Below are 18,388 nucleotides of genomic sequence, written 5' to 3' on the forward strand. Positions count from 1 at the left end.
GAGAGGTTATGGACTCTCTATTTCTGGAGGTGCTCAAAGTCAGGCTGGGTGAACAGCTTGGTCTAGTGGAAGGTGTCCCTCTCATGACAGAGGGGTTGGAACTAGGTGATCTTTAATGTCCCTTCTAGCCCACACCATTATATGATCATGACCCTGTGATAATTGCAGGCCTGCATGGGCATTCGTGTAATCAAAACAGGTTACAGCTGTTCTCATCCTGATTCCATTTCTAAGTTTTCCTGTTGCCCTTTCTGATATCCTTGTAAACTCTTAGCTGATTCCCAGACATGTATCCCACCCTCTTCCTCCCAGAATCAGCCCAAATCCTTTTGTTTTCCTCCTGCGCTCATTCCCCTTCTAACTCCATCTTCTCCTGGTTCAGTTCTTCCACCCTATTGCCTTTACTGTTTCCACTCCCACACAGACTCTCCAGGACCTCCTTCACCTGCAGGATCTGGTTTCCCTCCACCCATTCCAAGGGATCCCAGTGCTTGTCCTTCCTTCCATTTCTGAAGGAGGTTACTGGTGAGCTGTGAGACACCAGTTCTCTGTCTGCAAAAGTAGCAAGGTGATGGCTGAAGGCATACACACTCTACGCTTTGGTAAGCTTTGGTAAAGTGTGAGCTGTAGAAGGCAGCATACATGACAGACGCAAGATTTTTGGAGCTCAAAGTGCAGTAATGATATACTGATGCATCACACATGTAACTAGGTGCAGCCCTGCCAGAAGAAATGTCAAGCATGTGCTTCACAAAAGGCAAACTGGTAACCAATGCCTACTTTCCTCATGAACAAATCAAGATTCTTACAGTGGAAAGCAAAACATTTGCAGAAAGGCAAACATATGCAATCAAGCAGGGTGGAAATCAGGCCCCTTTGCCATGTCAGTGGTAGTATCAGCTAGCAAAGATTGCTATATGGAGTGCTTTCATTGTCTGGCATACTGTATAGCTGACCAGACCATAGCAATGACCCTGTAGTACCTTTTTTGTACAGTTTTAAAGGGAGGAGCCAAGGGGAATATCTTGCATTAAATGGGAACTTCTGCTTCATAATAGGCACTAGCACAGCTTGCCAGTCCCACAGGCTTTGCCTACAGCAATTCTGCCAACCCCAGCATGCTTTCTTTCATGCACCCGCACACTGCTTACAAGGTGATGCAGGATGTCTTTCTGTGACATGGATGCTGCCTCCTTCTCCCCTGAGACAGGACGATGAAGCCCTTACACCAGAGTCCTCATCTTCAAGGTTAAAAAGGCCACACAGTTGGGAAGCAAATAGCCCCTGGGCTCAGCTGAAGGCACCCATGCTGACACAGGAGTCTAGGATGTTAGGACAGAGGCATGATCTTCAGAAAAGGCCAGATCCTTTGCCAAGATGTCTCTTTTAGCCTCTACAGCTCTCAGGAGAAGTAGCAGGAAAAAAGAGCAGCAGCTGTGCGCGCACGCGTATCTACAGGGGCACTGCAGGGGCAGACAGGTGTGGGTGAGGAGCGTGTGCACCCTGCCCTGGAGCATGCCAGGCACCACTTGTGCAGCTCTCCTTCCTCTCCCAAGTACACTAAGTGGTGGTGTAAGTCCTCCAGTTGGTGAGTCAGGAGCCACTTGGCCACGTGTGAGCCAGCTCCAACCCCCTGCTCCAGTGCTCCTCCCCAGCACGCTCATACTGGTGAACACAGAACTGGGCCGTAAACACTCTTGGTTTCATTCTGTCTTCTTTCTGTGTCCCCAGTTCTGAAGCCAGAGAAAGTTTCTCCTGTGAAACACAAAGTTCCCACCTGTTCAGCTTCACAGGAAGGAGCAAAGAAGGAAGGAGCTATTTGCTTCAACAGTTTAATGCTAGAGCAGCTGTGAGCACACCATGAATACTCTTAAACATTAAGCCTTCAGATGAAAAAAACCACACTCAGAACCACAGCATAAGTTTGGCAAAACAAATCTGGGAAGAAACCACAGGCAGAGTTACGTCACCCCCCATCAGCAGCACTGCAAGAGACAGCTGGGGATAAATCATCTAAGCTTAGCTGTGGTCAGAACATCCTCTCTGCCCAGGACTTCGGGCACCAAGTGTTTTACGCTGATGCCTGCTTACAGCCTTCTTAACATAAGGCAGGAGTTTCTTACACTATATTGTCAGCTAAAAATTAGCCCTATTTAGGAAATGAGAACAAATTCCTGCTAAGGTAGTACCCACTTTGTGCAGCAGGGAGAGACAGATGCTTTTAAACTCGGGTCAGTAATAAAGGCACAAGTAAGGGGCTGTAAGGGGCTATTTATCGTTGGTGTAAAAATATAGATATAGATATGGATATAGAGGTATCATATTAACCCCACTCTGCTGCGGTTAATGAAGGGATTTCACACAATGAAGCGGAGTGGGAGGATATAGGGAAGAGTGCCCCTTTCATCACCACATGGTCTGGTCTGGATTTGCTCAATCACACTCTAAACCAGACTGAACTAAGAAATACTCCTTTCTCAGCCTGCCCTTGCTGCATGACCAAATGTGCTGTCCCTGCAGTTAAACTGCTTCTACTTTGTCTTCCAGACAATGACAGTCTCCCACACTCAGTACTGTCTTCTGATTCCTGCTTATAGTGACACCAAAGGCCACTAATAGAAAACTGCATGTATATGGACAAGAGTGGGGAATACAAGGCATCATTCTGGAATCTTGGTCCAACAAATGAGGTCCAAGTCAGACAATTCCAAAGTCATGTGTCCTTACTGTAGGCATTTGCAGATAGCCTGAGAGAGGTGTACATAGAACAAAGTGCTGCATGCAACATCTTCACAGGAATTGAGGACACATCTTAACTTGCAGGGCAATTTTTGACACCACAGAACTGATAAATTAATCTTTTCATCTGGAACTTTTAAACAGCAACCAACCACTTTGATTTCATGGTCTTTCAACCACTCCCTCCATTTTAATGTGATTTTTATCCAGAACATTTAGGAGAAGCTTTAGCATCAGGAAATGTTTGCTTAATACTTTATATGTCAGCAGAGTTGCCATTCCAGATCTTTGCAATGGCTTAGAAACAGAAATTCCACTCTAGGATATTTATTAGGCACACAGTTTTGAAGTTCTGGCCTAATTTCATACCACGGAAAAATAATACTGTGGAAGTCAGGAAGTTGTCAAAAGACAAAGGAGACAGAACAGGTCAGTCTTCCAGGGCTATAAAGTTTTCAGCAACACACTGAGAATGCAGTAATACTTGCAGATGGAAGGATCTGTTTAAGAAACCCTCCAGTTTCACTGTTAAGGTTTCAGCAAAGTCAAAATCTAACAAGACATCATGGAAAAGGCTTGGTACAGCTTTCTTCTCCCATGCTGTCACTGTCCACTTCTAGCAGGGTGTGTTTATTTCTTGCCACATAATGTTCTTCTGCTGTGCCAATTTAACTGCAAACAAGCTGTGAGGCTTTTCTGCAGGATACTATTTTACACTCTTAAAGGATACAATGAGTTTCCATTGAGAAGGTGCATACATTTTTTTTTTCCATATACAGCCAAATTCTCACTATGTTTTTCTATTTCTCTGCTCCAGCACTCTTACATCATGGAATACCTAATCTTCCTTCAAAGCATTTAAATGTTTGCAGGTTGCAGTGCCTGATCTTGTCTGCCAGCCAGCCTGCATTTACAGCATGGTAATCCTCAAGAACATGAATAATTCTACCTCAGTCTGATAATTATCAACAACGTCCTCAATGACTTGATGAGCAAAGATCTGGGCTTCTTTTTCATATACTAAACCTTTGTAAGAGGAAACTTTATGGGTTTATCTCTGTAACTACTGAACTTAATTTAAATCTGTTCAACAGGTAGGGTATGATCTGGCATCCCATTTTTTCAAGTCTCTCAGAATAAGGCAGTAAGAGTAGGCAAAAAGAAGTTCATACAACCATCTGTTCAGTGCCAAATTACTCCTACAGTGTTGTGTATATGCAACAGACCCCGAAAGGAAACTTGCTTCTTTTCCTGACCAGATAACTCTGCTGTCACAGGCCAGCAATGCGGCGAGTTAACTCCTGTTCCTCTCCCACGGCGTTTCAACACTGCTCTGCTATTCTCAGGCTAGAAACATGTGACCCTCACAGACGATGAATACTTTCTCTGTCTCCCCATGGCCTACGAAGGGGACTCGGCAGCAACTTTTGCTGTGCTCCAGCACGTATTTTGCTTCATCCTAGTCTGACTTGACGCTGCGGTACTTCCTGCTGTGCTCTTGGAGATCACACACACCCTCCCGCCCCATCCTGCCCTTCCCCCGTCACCACCCCTCGGTGTCCCGGATCCCACCGGTCAGAAAGGAAAGCGTGCAGGCTGGGGTCGTAACCGGAACAACAAAGTTCAAAAGTAAAAGCCGCTTATTCCGTCCCTAAGTCGCTGCCAGGCTGAGGCTTCTCTGAACTGCGCGCGTACAACCGAGTCCCGGTGCTCAAAGGATGAGGAGGTGGGTTTGAGACAAGGCACTGGGGCAGAGCCCTGAGGGCTGCCTGGCTGCTTCTAGGAAGAAAGAGGAGGTAGTTTTGGCTCTGGCGAGCCATGTCAGCCTGTCTTCCCTTCGCAGCAGCAGAAGCAGCCAGAGCTGCTCTCCAGATCTGCTGCACGGAGAGGCGGCAGGGAAGGGCTGTGTGCCCTGCCTGCTCCGCGCCTCCGCCTGCTGCTCGGGCACCCGGGGCTGCCGGCGGCCGCCCCTTTCCCCACCACCCCGGAGGAGCGTCCCAACCCCAGGCCGGCTGCGGGAGCGGCTGCCCGCGGCGGGAGAGGCGGCCGCCGCGCCGCACTCACCATGGCGTTGGAGCAGTTCAGCAGGCACACGACGGCCAGCAGGAACCACCGCCGCCGGTACGTCTTGAACTCGGCCGGCGGCCCCAGGCTGCGCTCCCCCAGCAAGCTGGCCGCCTCGGCACCCTCCATCGCGGCTCGGCTCGGCACTGCCCCGTCCGGCCCCGCCCCACCGCCCTTCTCGGGGCGGCCCCGGCCGCGCCGCCGCTCGGCACGGCACGGTACGGCACGGCGTGGCTGGGGCTGCGCTGCGGGCGCGCCCTCGCTGCGGAGCCGCGCCGGGCCGAGCGCCAGCCCTTCCCCGCCGAGCCGAGTCTGCCCTGCCGCACTCCTCAGCGGGGAAAAGCCCGGTGCTCCGCATCGGGGCTGCTGAGGGGCGCGGGAAGTGGGGCGCCCTGGCGAGGAGACTCCTCTCCTGCTCGTGTGTCCTTAAAGCGACAACATCAGCATCGCCAGCGTCACTAATGCCCGCTGACGGCTCCGCGTTACCGTGGGAGTCACCGTTAGCTCTCGCCTTCGGGCAGCACCCGAGCGGCAGCTGCCGCGGCTGGGGGCGCTGGTGGTGGCATGAGGAGGGAGAAGCCTTGCTGGAGTAGCCCTCTCCCTGTCAGCCACAGGATATATAGTTTGGTTATGGATTTGTATGACTGGTTTTGCTGCAGACAGCATATTTTCTTTCCCCGATGCAGAGACACCCACACTAGGTGTAATCTCCTACTCAAAAAGTAGCCAAGGGAAAAAGCCAAGAATGCAAAGGAAAAGCCTCCCCTGCTTCCAAACAAGACCTGTGACTTCTGATCAGTTGAACATTGGTCATGCCTGGATGTCTTTACCCCAACTCTGAGATCTAAATACCCTCACACACCCACCACACACCAACTGCTTGGCCTCAGCAGTACTGAGCTGACAGGCTGATGGATTCCAGAAACGGCCCCAAAATACTAACATCTCCCATGTCACCTCTTGCTCAGCCCTTTGAAATCCTTGTGCCATTCCTTACCACAACCTGCTAGGAGAACAACACCCTCTCAATAAGAGGCTGAGGTCACTTACTGTTAGAAGAACTTTACACTGAATGCTTTGAGCATATTTGGAAGAATGGGTAAGGAAGGTTATCCTGCATGCCAGTATTCTCTCATGAACAATTTTAGCTCAAATTTTCTGGGGTGGAAGAGGAGTAGGGAGTGGGGAGAGGAAAATGAGGGAGAAGAAATCATCTCTAGCCCATGTCAAGTCTGTTGTTACAGGGTAGAGGGAAGCATGGGTTATTTGTGCTAGTGAGCAACCTTTACTGACTGATAGATTGTATCTTCTTGTCTCTCTCAGTTGGAATTAGGGGTTGACATTTAGTAAGAGCAGTTGACATTTTGTAACAGCAAGCGGAAATATAAAGGCAATATTATTGATTGACATGCTCCTCTGTCTACAAATGCCTGACCTCGTTTGCCCTGTGTGTGAGCTGCTGACACAAATGTGCACTGCTGTTTGTATGTTGTAGGCTGACGCACAGTGACTTCTGCCCTGCTCTGGAAAGGCATGCAGTTATCTGGGTTGTGTGCACAAGTGAACTGCCCTCCTGATCCAGCAATGCTGTCACGTGGGGAGAAACTTGTACATCAACATGCTAGAAAGAGGCCCAAGTGTGTGGGGCAGCAGAAAGGCACAGCGGCCAGCGCTCACCAGAAGAACCATCATTCCCTCCTCACCCTGGTCTCTCCTGGCAGACAAACCCTGTGTGAAAATGAACTTCACTAAGGCTCTGTCTACATGATCATCACTGTGCTCACTCCTTTTTCTGCTTAAAATCTTTGTTATCGTTAAAGATATCTGAACAATGCTATCAGAAACCAAGATCCCATGTGAAATTCCTTTACTGATTAATTTTGTTAAAATATGTTAAAAGCTCAAATTGCATATATTTGTAGGACTGATCAGAATCAAGTCTGCCCTATTTAGCCCCTTTCTGTATTATTTATGTTGAGATAATGTGGTGTGCTGTTTTCTACTTGAAATAGGGTCCCATAGCAAATTGGAGCTGAATGGTGAGGGATGTGCTTTCTGTAAGAGCTCTGTCACTTTGGGTGCAGACATCAGAAATCCAGTGTCAAACAGGCCACAGAAAGGGAAAAAGACATTGCAGCAGGAGAGAACTGCTTTGCTGTTTGGAGCAGAACAATTTACTCCCACACCTGGGAGTAATTAAATGTTTTTCTCCACTTATCTTTCTAATGTATTGCCTTGCTGTATGTACCCTGTGAGGACTGGTTTGGGGGTGCAGGAGGATAAGAGTACTTAGAGCAGCTCTTCGCAAACTCATTCCTCTGTTCTATACCACATCCCCTATGAACAGGGTACCATTCGTACTGACAGCATATCAAGGACAGCAACAGGATTAGTGTTGAAGGAGAATGGCCTCATCTGCCCTGCATCTTCTCATTCTTTCCTGGTGCTCTGTTTCTTCCTTCCTTTCTCCCCAGTGTCACCCTCTCTTTTGCATACCTAAGCACATCCTATCCCTATTTTCATCCTCGTTCTTGTTTCTAGGAACTGGAAGTATAAGCCAGATGTCTGCTTCTCAGTTAAGCAGTTTCTTGTTTTGTAAGTACTTGTACTGAGATACCTGTAGTCTCTGATGTGTGAGCATATCTAATATACACTGAACAGATACAACTATGCAACTGATACGGTAAGTGTGGGAAAGAAAATTTTCAGCAATGGAGTAGTTGAAGTCTCTGCACTTTGGTTGAAAATGGAAATGGCAATGAAATAACTTAGTCTTGGAAGAGAATTTTGCACTCATAGTGCTTTTCCAGTATTCAGACCCCATGATGGTAATTACAGGATCATCCAGTTCAAAGCAGGGTCAGAAACTGTCATTAAAAGGGAAGGGAGCACCCAAGATTTGTAGATGCTCATGGTTGAAATAAATTACAAGTCAGAGGGTCCATAAAAGCTTACAAAGTTTTATTAGTAAATGACTCTTGGCATGTAAATTGGTGTAAGCACATGGCACTGGGTTTGGGTAATGGGGTAGGGTGAAAGGGAACAGAGGGATGAATTGAAGAGGAGGAGAAAGAGTGAGAGGAAAAAAGGGAGAAGGTGAGATCACCAGTTCTGGCTCCAGCACTGATCCAGCTGATGGTATATTCAGGGTTCTGGGAATGCCTGCACACCTGGGCTTTATGGGGGTACCTTTTATAGATAAATCCCCCCATCTTGGAGATCAGTTTCTCACTTTCTATGCACATCAGGAATCCTGTGCAGTCCATTCCTCTAGACCTTTCTGGAAATGGGTCAGAAGGCTTTGGGGATCTTTGGTGGTCTCCATCCCCTCTTACAGTCCATGACCCCTTCTCAGCCTCATCCCTGCACTTGTGCTGTGCTGTCCTCATCTCCAGAAGCCAGAAAAAGGATGTTTGTCCCAGAAATGTGCTACCCTACCTCCTTATGGCCTCTTCTCCAGCCACCTCCTGCTCTTTCTCAGTGTGTTATCACCAACAATTCTTGGCTGTTATCACCAACAATCCATGGCTGGCTCCACAGCTACCTGGCTGTCAGTGTTTGACACATACACATTAGTCCCCTAGGATTCTACAGCAATGAAGTCAGACCAGTTTGCTTAGGACTCAATCTGGTCTTGAAAACCCTCAGCAATGGAGACTGCACGACCTCTTTGGGCAGTTGATTCTGCTGCTGGATCAGTCCTAGGATAGGTGCCACAACACAGTCCTCAGAGTACAACTCATTAAGTGTAACCCTCTGACCTCATTTAAAGTTGGATCAGCTAGCTACGCATCCAGACCATAATGTCTTAAGTTAAATACAAGAACACTGGTAGACAGAGTTGAAAATGTTACTAAATTCATGGTGACATCCATTGCTCTCACCCATCCACAAATACCATTCTTTTATCAAAAAAGGGCCATCAGGCACATTCACAGTTATGTTTTATCCTTGGTGAACCTGTACTGATTATTCACAATTGCCTACTTCTTACTGATGTGTTCAGAAATATCATGCAAGGGAACTTGTTTCATGATTATTTCCCCAGGGACTGAAGTGTGACTGGACAGTCTGCAGTTGCTTGAGCTGTTCTTTCAGTTCTTTTTAAGTATAGGTGCAACATTTCTGCAGTTGTCAGGGGTATCCATGGCTCCTCAAAGATCATAAAAAGTGATCTTGGGGCTGGCATCAGACAGCTCTCTCAGCATCCTTGGACACAGCCCTTGTGTTTCCATGGACTTGTATAAGCCAGTAATTTCCCCAGTCATTTCTCACTCACCCACTCATGGTCATCTCTGCCCTCCATGAATCCCAGGTCTGAAGGCCTGGGAGACCTTGCTGTGTAAAGAAGGCATTCAGTTCCTTAGGTTTGACTGTGTCCACTTTCAGGACATCACCCAGCCTACTCAGTGACCGGATGCCATTTTCCTTGTTCAGCTACTTACCATTTAGCAGCTGAAGCTCTTTTTGTTACTATTGACATGCAAGTTAAAATTCCAGCTGAGCTTTTACTTTCCTGACACCATCCCTACATGCCCAGGCAGTGTTTTTAAATTCCTCCTGTGTAGTCCATCCCTGCTTCCATCTTCTGTATATTCTTATTTTGCATTGGAGTTTTGCCACAATTCCCTACTGACCCAAGCTGGTCTGCTTATTTCTCTTTTTTTCCTGAAAACTGAGATGGCCTCTTCTAACACTTGGTTGAAGCTTCAGTGATCTTGTCACTGTTGGAAAGAGTGACAGAGTGAAAAGCAGCTCCTTTACCTGCTGTGCAGTGAAAGAGGTAGGGAACAAGATGTCCTGAGCTGCAGAACTAAGAAGTCAGATACCTTAGGGCTGCACCTTCAGGTTGACTAGCACTGAGTAAGTTGCAACCCTTTCATCATGGTTGGGGCATTAGTAACACCATCCTGCATGGGTCATCTGCTTGCTGCTGACACTGCAGGTTTTCTGTGCTGCAGTGCTAACAGGTTCTTCTCTCTCTTTAGCCACAGATTTTCATGAAAGTGTAGGGACTTTGCTGCTGTTGAGAATGTTGTCCCGCTGTCATGTATCATTAGAACTTGGTAACATTAAAAAAAAGAAAGAAAGAAAGGGGAAGGAAATAGGCAAACTTACTAGTTTTGTGCATTCTGTACTATCTAAGGAGCCCACATGGTACCTGAAAGTGTAATTAAAGGCCATGCAGGCTCATAAAATACAAAATGTGTGTATGGGGGTGGAGGTGGAAATAGGATTGCTCAAGCAATTTTTATTCTGGCGTTTCCTAATGTTTTAATGTTTAAATTAGCAAGTCTTAATTAATTTTCATTACACAAAAATATGGTGAAAAGTGCTGTTGTTACATAAATGGATCCACTGTCCATTGCTGTTTTCTTGCTGGGTCTCAGAAACATAAGGAGGGTTCCCCAGGGAATCCTGAATTTTGTTTAATCTGGACGTTTTAATGCTAATTAAAGTGTGTATTTGTTTGGTTTGTAGCAGAGAGGGCTCTGAAGACTCAGTCTGCAAACCTGAAGGCCAGCAAGCACACTGTTTGTTTCCACAGTGCACACTGGAAGGTGAATTGGAAGAAACTAGTTAAATCTTTATGTCAAAGACTGCCATGGTACAAGTCTAACCCTTTGTGGAGCAGATCATACATTAAAAACAACAGCAACAATAAAAGATTTAAAAAGGGAGAGCAATTGTTGAGTGCACAGAGCAAACTAGCAGCAAAGTATCTCCCAGACTGCAATAGAGTATTGCATAGGCAAGTTCCACATTACTGGCAGGTATGGAGAGGAAACAGGAATGCAGAAGTCACTGCACTGGCATGTTTGCAGACTGCTGAACCACACACTTTCCTCCAGACACAGATTATCTGCTTGCTTCAACAAACAGACCAAAACAGACCAGTCAAATCACGAAAAATATTACAGGAGACAGCAAAATGCATGTCCAACACTCCGGGTAGCAAACCAGTTGTCCAGTGGCTGAATCTCTTCACAGTCCTGGGAATGATTCCTCTTGCTCCCATCTCTGGCAGCTGTGAGTCTGGAACACCAGCTGTAAGGGAACTGTGAGCAGCTGCAAAAAGCATGGGAAGCTAAGTCACCTCTGCTGCTCTGTGAAAGACTAGTTCATCATGCAGTCTCATCTCACAATCATTCTCTCCAGGATAAGTTGTCTTGCTCCTTCCTCCTTGTGCAGATATTCCTTCTCCCAAAGCTGAGTATAGATCTGTCTTTGTAGCTGTAGCCATTCCTGCAAATGGGAATATCCAACCTCACAAGAGGTCTTTTTTGGCCAAAACAAATTTCATATGCCTTAGAAAGTTCTGCGTGTGGACTCTATGAATGTGAAGTAAAGCATGCTCTTGACTGCTGTATTTGTGCTGCAAGTCTTTTCTGAAGCCTAAGATCACTTAATGAAAGACGTAAAAATTTCCTAATATTTCAAAGTATTTTCTTATTTTATATTTAGTCATCCTTGAGCTATTTTGTTTCCATTTATAGTTATACCAATTTTTCCCATTTATATAGGACAAGCAAGTGGAATTATAATTTATCTGCATAAAAGTCTGTCCTTTGTGAACTCACAGCTTCATTAGTGCCTTGTAAAATTAATTTTTCAAGGACAGAAATAGAAATAATATTTTAGTTTACTATTTTATTTTATTTATTTATTTTATTTTCTGTGTAGGAAGACATAATAATTTTAATGGCTTTGCAAACATGCATAGTTGAAACTATTTCAGAGTCATTATATCTGACCATATTTCATGCTCCATTTAAAATAAGCAAATGCAAAATCCAAACAATAGGTGTCCAATTTACATTTTGAAGTAAAAGGAAATTTTAACGATTAGCTTTCCTGAGGCAGTATTGTCTCTGTTCTTGTTTTCTTTTTGTATTTCTTTATTGGCACAAAGGTTGCTCAGTGGGTCAGCAATGGCTGGGCCTTCTCCCCCAGATTTGGGCAAGCAAAGACAGGTTTTTCTCAAAAACATTCCCAAATTTATCCTTTGTTCTCTGCACAAAGAAATGTTTCAAATGGGAGCTAATGAGTGAAGTAAGGATCCACCAACACAATTAGATGCCTGATGGTCCCAGAAAGCAGTCAGTGATACCTGTGGACAGCAGCTCCCTGTTCTGCCTTTCTATCTCCTTCTCTCTCTCTCCTCTTCCTCTTTCCCCTTCCTTCTCTCTGCAAGACAACAAAAAAGGTTGGATGATTCATCTATGCATTTCCTGCGTGTTGCTCATCTTAGTTCAATTTCTAGTGTTCAGAAGGCCTGTTTTGTGGTAATTTCATTTTCTCTTCAGTGCCATTTACCATCTCATTGGATGCATATTCTATTACATGCTCCTTTCAGCTGTACATTTATCTGGAATGGCATTCGCTTCCTAAACCTAATTCAAAACACCAAAGAGGATGTTGTCATTCTTGATTGCTAATAACTACAGAGTTCTCAAAAAACTTTCATTTTGTCTTTCAGTAGTCGAATGTACTAATGTATTCCTTCTGCTTTATACAAATTTGCAGATGTAGAGAGCAGCTACAATTACACAGGCTGGGTGAGGCATACATAGGCTGGTAGAGGATTTTAGACAGCAAAGTGCAAAGGTCTACAAGGTTATTTCCTTCCTCTTCTCTTTTGCTCTATCTGTGCATGCCAGAAATCCCCAGCAGGGGACTTCTTAATCCCTCTGCAGGAGGACAAACAGTATGTTCACACACCCACAACACATGGAGGCACGCACGCTTGCTTTACTCTTGGTCTTCTGCTGTCAGTTTGTGTAATTGAAAAAGAGCAATTCTATATTTTTATTACACAGTGGCAGCAGAAATTGGCATGTGAAAACTTCACAGAAGTCCAGAATTAACCAGGTTAGGGAGTAATCTCAGTCCTTCTTTTGTTTCTGAAATAGCTGCTGACCAGTAAACATAAAACAAACCAACTGGGTCCTAAACCAGCCCAGAAGGATGAGAAATGGCAAAGTGATTTTGTTTGTCATGCATGTAGTCAGTGTTACCGAAAATAAGAGCTAGCAAGTATTTGTGAAAGAAGGACAATTCACTTAGTCCTGCGCTAGAAGACCCAAGCCTCTGCCAAGGAAAAAGTCTGTCATCTGTGTAAGTAGCTCCTTGTATGTGTTGACCAGCTTCAGTCATGATGGATAGAAGGGTGGAAATCCCAATGACTTTGATGTCGTATAAATTTCGTAAAAATGGGTCTCTAGGAAGATGAGAAGGAAGACACAGCACTGTCTGTTAGGGAAGGCAGAGAAGGGTCAGGTATTCTGTCTTCTGATGAGCTCCCCAGAAGCTCAGGAGCAGAGTTAAGCTGGGCAGTTGGCACCCTGTCTCCTGTTCCAAGCCAACCAAGGCACACACTGCCCCTTGACCTGCTGTCCACCCAACCAAAAAGAGCTCAGGGTCATGGGAGACATTCTAGGTCTTAGAGGGAGACCAAAAGAAAAGATTCATGTGGCAGAGTGGATACTGGGCAGAAATGCATGGTTTTTGTAAAGACCAATTTGTTTAGATTTTTATTACACCAGACCAGAAAGTAAAAGCCATCTGGTTAAAAACTTGCCTACTTTCTTTCTGCTTTTTTCAGCTTTAATGATTCTTGGTTCACAGTATCACAGAGTTGTTACGAAAATACGTTGGGTATAGTTTAGGTCTTTCTTCCAATTTGTTAGACTAGGATAGTATTTCACAAAGAACCTCTTCTGTGTTTTCATGGTGAATTTCACAGTTGCTTCCCACCTTGAGCAAATACTCAGTTCTGATTTCCATGCATAATTAACAGATCTATTATTTAATATTATTTAATACATATCCCAATTGTTATGATTTTAAATTTTGTTTATGGCCCTGCAAAATCACTGAAATCCTTTAAAGCTCAACTCTTATCAGAACTTTATCCACCAGAGGCTGATTTGCTTTCTGTCCTGGGCTGTCACATATGCTAATAAGCTGAAAATGCAATTACACCATTTAAATGTTCTCAGTAACAAAAATGTTTAAAATCAAAACTGTTACAGACAATTTTAAATACTTTTAGGGAATAATTAGCCTCTGTGTAAATGATAGGGTACATCCTGTGGCTTAAGACTAGGAAGCTGGAATTTTTTGACTTTGGAAAACTCACAGACTACATGGATGGCAAAGGTTCTATGTAACAGACCTGAACAATTTTTTATTCCAGCAGAAATAAAGAGATTGATATTTGACAGTCATTGTGGCCTTTGCATGTGCTAAAGAGAAACACTATAATGTGTTACCCAGAGGAGTTGTTCATACAAAGAGCATGGGATAAATTACATACTACAGAGGCCAGTGAAGATAACTGTGTAGAACTGGTTCCTTGTAAAGCAAAGGTCAACTGTGATAGCATTGCCAATGCAGCCAGCCATTCAGGCTGGTGCTGCAGTATATTATTCTGACTCATCACTAATGTAAAGGAAAAAAACCACACAAAAATAATTTATTTTACTATATTAATGCTCTAAAATCCAGCTGTTCAATTCCACATTGAACACGTCATCAATTGCATTTTTAGATGAGCTTCCTTGTACACTGAAAGACTTTCAAGGAAGATCTTATACTTTTAATGTAAATGGGGAAATGTGTGCACTCATTTCATAAAGGTGAGGCTGCTTACTTTTCACCTATGCAGTTAGAAAATAACACCGCTGTGAAAAAAGCATGCCCTCACCTTTCACAAGTAAAAATTACTGTGAATTGCAGCAGGAGTTACTGTTGCCTCCTCAGACACTAGATTTCCTGCACTGGAAGGAGCAGCTTCCTGCTGACAATAAATCAAACTGCTCTCCTCTGCTTTGTCTCTAAGTACATTCAGCATGAACTCAACTGCTTAGTCTGCCTAGTTACTGAACAGTCAACAGGGTACAAGGAAATTTTATTTGTCAAGGTAGGCTTCTGATTTGGCACTGAAATCTAGAGAGAGGACCAACAAAAAAAAGATGAGTAGAGAAAGCTGTGTCTTAAAATTAAACTTCTCTTCCATGATTTCCTCTATTTCTTGGGCAGAGAAGGTGTCTGCAATGGGCTGTAAACTACAAGGGGCTGAGAGAGTGCCTGGCTCTTCTGCTTCCTTACAGTATCCTCATTCCTTGCAGTCAGCTGCTATACACTCATCACTTCTGACACTGTTGCAATGTTTTTATATTCCTAAATTCCCCTTGGGCTGGGGCTAAGACTGTAGCTTCTGATAGCTTTTTAAAAAAAACATATAGGCCATGTTTTCTCCTCTGATCCATCTATTTCTTTAGCAGTCTGCATTTTATTTAAAAGATAAGGCTTCCCTCTACACTGGAATAAATATTTCAAACACCATTGAGAAGGCAAAAAGCCATCTCTCTGCAGTTTACATATACAACCTTTCTCCCACATTTTCATTTTCCTAAGGAGAAGTATTTTGCATAAGACATATTGATATCATTCTTAAAACCAAAGGCATTCATACATTCAAACTTACCTAATTTTTTTTTTTTTGACCTCTGACTATCTTACAGCGGTGTTGGCAGCCTCAAAGGTTGACCTATAATGCTAATTCCATTGTAAAAAGTATAAATAAGTTTCCTTTATTTAGGTCCAACATCTAGGTTCACTTAGATAAAAGACTTTATAATAAAATAATCATTGAAGATCTCAGGGAGCTTTTCAAGCATGTATTTAGGTCCTGTATTAATAGTTCATGTTCTGCTCTTTAATCTGGTTCTAACTGGGTGAAGTAGCACCATTTTAAGTGACAGCATATTAATTAGGGAAAGAAAAGACTTAGAATTACATCCCTGAACAGTAACTATGCTAGATAATGTTGTGTTTAAACTAGCGTAACTATCTGCAAGTCAATAGTGAAGAAACTGTGAATGGAAACACCTATTATGATGAAGACTATTGGTAGGGGAAGGAAGATAAATCACGACAGCATGGACATCCTCTTGCTGAGAACGTGCCTGTGGAACTAACAGCAAGCACCACTCAAAGCAAAGCTTCTCATGCTCTATGACATTGTCAATGCTTTGCCTTTCTTTTTTGAAGGCCTCCTCCCCCTGTGGATTGTTCTGGATCCCAGAGTAAAATACATGAATGGTCTGCTTTGGAAACATGGTTGAAGAGCTGTGGAGTAAGAGTCAGTCGCGTACTGGCAGTCAATTTCCCTTTGACCTGTAGCTCAAAGGCACATCAGAAATACAATTTAACTAATCTCATTAATAACATGATGAAACCCATACCACACTGTTGGGGCCCTCCCCCTGCCATGTAGCCCTGGGAGAGGGGCCCTGAGGGCACAGACACGGGGTTTCCCTGCCCCTGCTCAGCCTCGTTCCCATTGGTTGGTTTGTGTTCCCTGCGCGGGCAGAAGGACCCTTGGTCCCGTGACTGGAACAGTTCCTCGGCAGAGCCCCGGCCATGCGGCTGGAGAAATAAACATCTCTCTGAAACAGCTATCAAGAATCTGTCTGTCCATATATATTTCCTTTCCACGGGACTCCTGGTTTGATATATGCGTGTTGCAGGATCCCCACTGCAACATAATGGTGGCGAATGCGGGCAGAACGATCCCCGATCCCTAAGCGACTGATTTGTGTGAGTAAACCCTGGAAACTTTGGATTCCTCTTCTTGGTTTTGCTTTGCTATTCCATATCTAAACTATGGAGGAACGGTGGGAAGACTCTTGGCTCTCAGAGCCGCATATGGACATTTATCTTAAAATGATTCTTGAACAACTATTTGTAAATTTTAGCTTGATTCAAGCTCAAAAAGAACTGAAACACTTCCTGGCATGGTTGTTTAAGAACTTTTTCTATGTTTCTTGGGATTTAATTCTTACCAAGGGCTTTTGGAAAACCGTTTGGACACAGTTAATACTGGAGTCAAAATATATGCCGATGGAAGAATATTTTCATGAATATTATTTAGTTACCGAGACTGTTGAGCAATGTCAGCTGTGTCCTGGCGAAGGGAAGCCTGGCGCAGGGACCGTGCGGCCCAGGCCACGTGCACCGAGCGCTCTGCGAGCAGCAGCGAGGCAGTTCCCGTGTGCGGGCGGAGCCACACGAGCCGCAGTGTTGGCGGCGGAGCGAGGCGCGGCGGGAGTGGCGGGACCCGGCGGGACCCGCCCGGCCCCGCGCAGCGCGTGGTGGAGCGAGCCCCGGGAACGCCCGACCGAGAGGGGCGGCGCGCGGGCGGCGGCTGGCGGCGGTGGCGGTGGAGCGGAGCCGCGCCCAGCCGAGACGCGCGCTGGAGCAGGGCGTGGGGGAGTCATCACTCGGGGGCCCGGCCGAGATGTGGGTGCAGCGCCCGGCATCGGCAGCGAAGCTGCGACCAGAGGAGGCGATGCACGGAGAACTGAGCAGCACGGCCCGGCCCGGCCCGCGCTGCCCTGAACGCGACCCCGGGAAGAGCGCGCAGGCGCCAGCAGCTCCGACAATTCCAACACGGGAGCGACCGAAAGAGAGGGCAAAGACGCAGCGAGACAGAAAACAGCAGCCACTCGGAAAAAGGAAAAGATCATAGTAACTAAGATCTTAGGGATAGTAAAATGGTATAATGTTAAGCAAAATTATGGTTTTATAACAAGGTGTGACAACCAGCAAGACATATTCGTGCATAGAACTGCTATTAAAAAGAATAACCCTGAAAAATGCATCCCAAGCTTGGGAGATGGAGAAGTCGTGGAATTCAAAATTATACGAGGTAGAAAAGGGTTACAGCATCGCAGGTCACTGGGCCTGATGGTGTTCCTGTAAAAGGCAGTATATATGCAAAAAATCGTAGTCATGTTAGACAGTATTTCTATTGTAAGTCCCCCCTACAGTCTCCCTTTCCTAATCCCACCTTTCCCTTTTACCCTATGTCCTATTACCCCCAGTGTATTCCCAATCCGTTTTTTCATCCATGGTTTCCCTCACAAAACCATGCTTTTGCCAACTGTTTCCCCAAAAATCCCTTTCCAATGCCGAGTGGAGGATGAAAAGGGGAAGGGAAGAAGTTAAACCCTCTCCTGCCTCAGTTTCCCCACAAAGCATGCTCAGAGAGTTCTGTCTCCCTTCTGTCAGCCCTAAGATGTTCCACAGAATCTGTTTGGACATTTATAGACTCAGGAGGGTGGCTTGTTTTGTTTTGAAACTGTTCTTGTTATGTTTATCCAGTTGTTTTCATTCTCCTTTTATTAAAATAAAACGGGTGAGGTGTTGGGGTCCCTCCCCTGCCGTGTAGCCCTGGGAGAGGGGCCCTGAGGGCACAGACACGGGGTTTCCCTGCCCCTGCTCAGCCTCGTTCCCATGGGTTGGTTTGTGTTCCCTGCGCGGGCAGAAGGACCCTTGGTCCCGTGACTGGAACAGTTCCTCGGCAGAGCTCCGGCCATGCGGCTGGAGAAATAAACATCTCTGAAACATCTAGCAAGAATCTGTCTGTCCATATATATTTCCTTTTCACGGGACTCCTGGTTTGATATATGCGTGTTGCAGGATCCCCACTGCAACACCACACACATTGGAGGGCAACTATTAAGCTAAAACTAATTTGTATGAAATTGTAGGAGTTTTCCATAGTCCAAGTGCA

General features: G+C 45.2%; 1 protein-coding gene and 1 long non-coding RNA gene across 3 annotated transcripts in view; one reads left to right on the forward strand and one right to left on the reverse strand.

The window, feature by feature from the left end:
* The window catches only part of SLC49A3 (solute carrier family 49 member 3), a 24,941-nt gene extending 19,974 nt beyond the window's left edge, over positions 1–4,967 (reverse strand). Inside the window, exon 1 of one of the 2 annotated variants that reach the window (XM_042023501.1) lies at positions 4,804–4,967. In XM_042023501.1, the coding sequence (XP_041879435.1) occupies positions 4,804–4,932 (129 nt within the window). In that variant the 5' untranslated portion in view covers positions 4,933–4,967. The remainder of the gene's footprint in view (positions 1–4,803) is intronic. The other variant, XM_042023500.1, reaches the window with a different exon arrangement.
* LOC121662393 lies at positions 4,270–11,173 on the forward strand. Its single transcript, XR_006015271.1, has 2 exons — positions 4,270–4,465; positions 6,299–11,173. It is a non-coding gene; the product is annotated as an uncharacterized LOC121662393 (long non-coding RNA).
* Positions 11,174–18,388: the final 7,215 nt, after the last annotated feature.

Source organism: Corvus kubaryi, unplaced genomic scaffold (genome assembly GCF_017639235.1).
Source record: "Corvus kubaryi isolate FWS band 111438036 unplaced genomic scaffold, C.kubaryi_AGA036_p1.0 37249, whole genome shotgun sequence".
Taxonomy (NCBI): domain Eukaryota; kingdom Metazoa; phylum Chordata; class Aves; order Passeriformes; family Corvidae; genus Corvus; species Corvus kubaryi.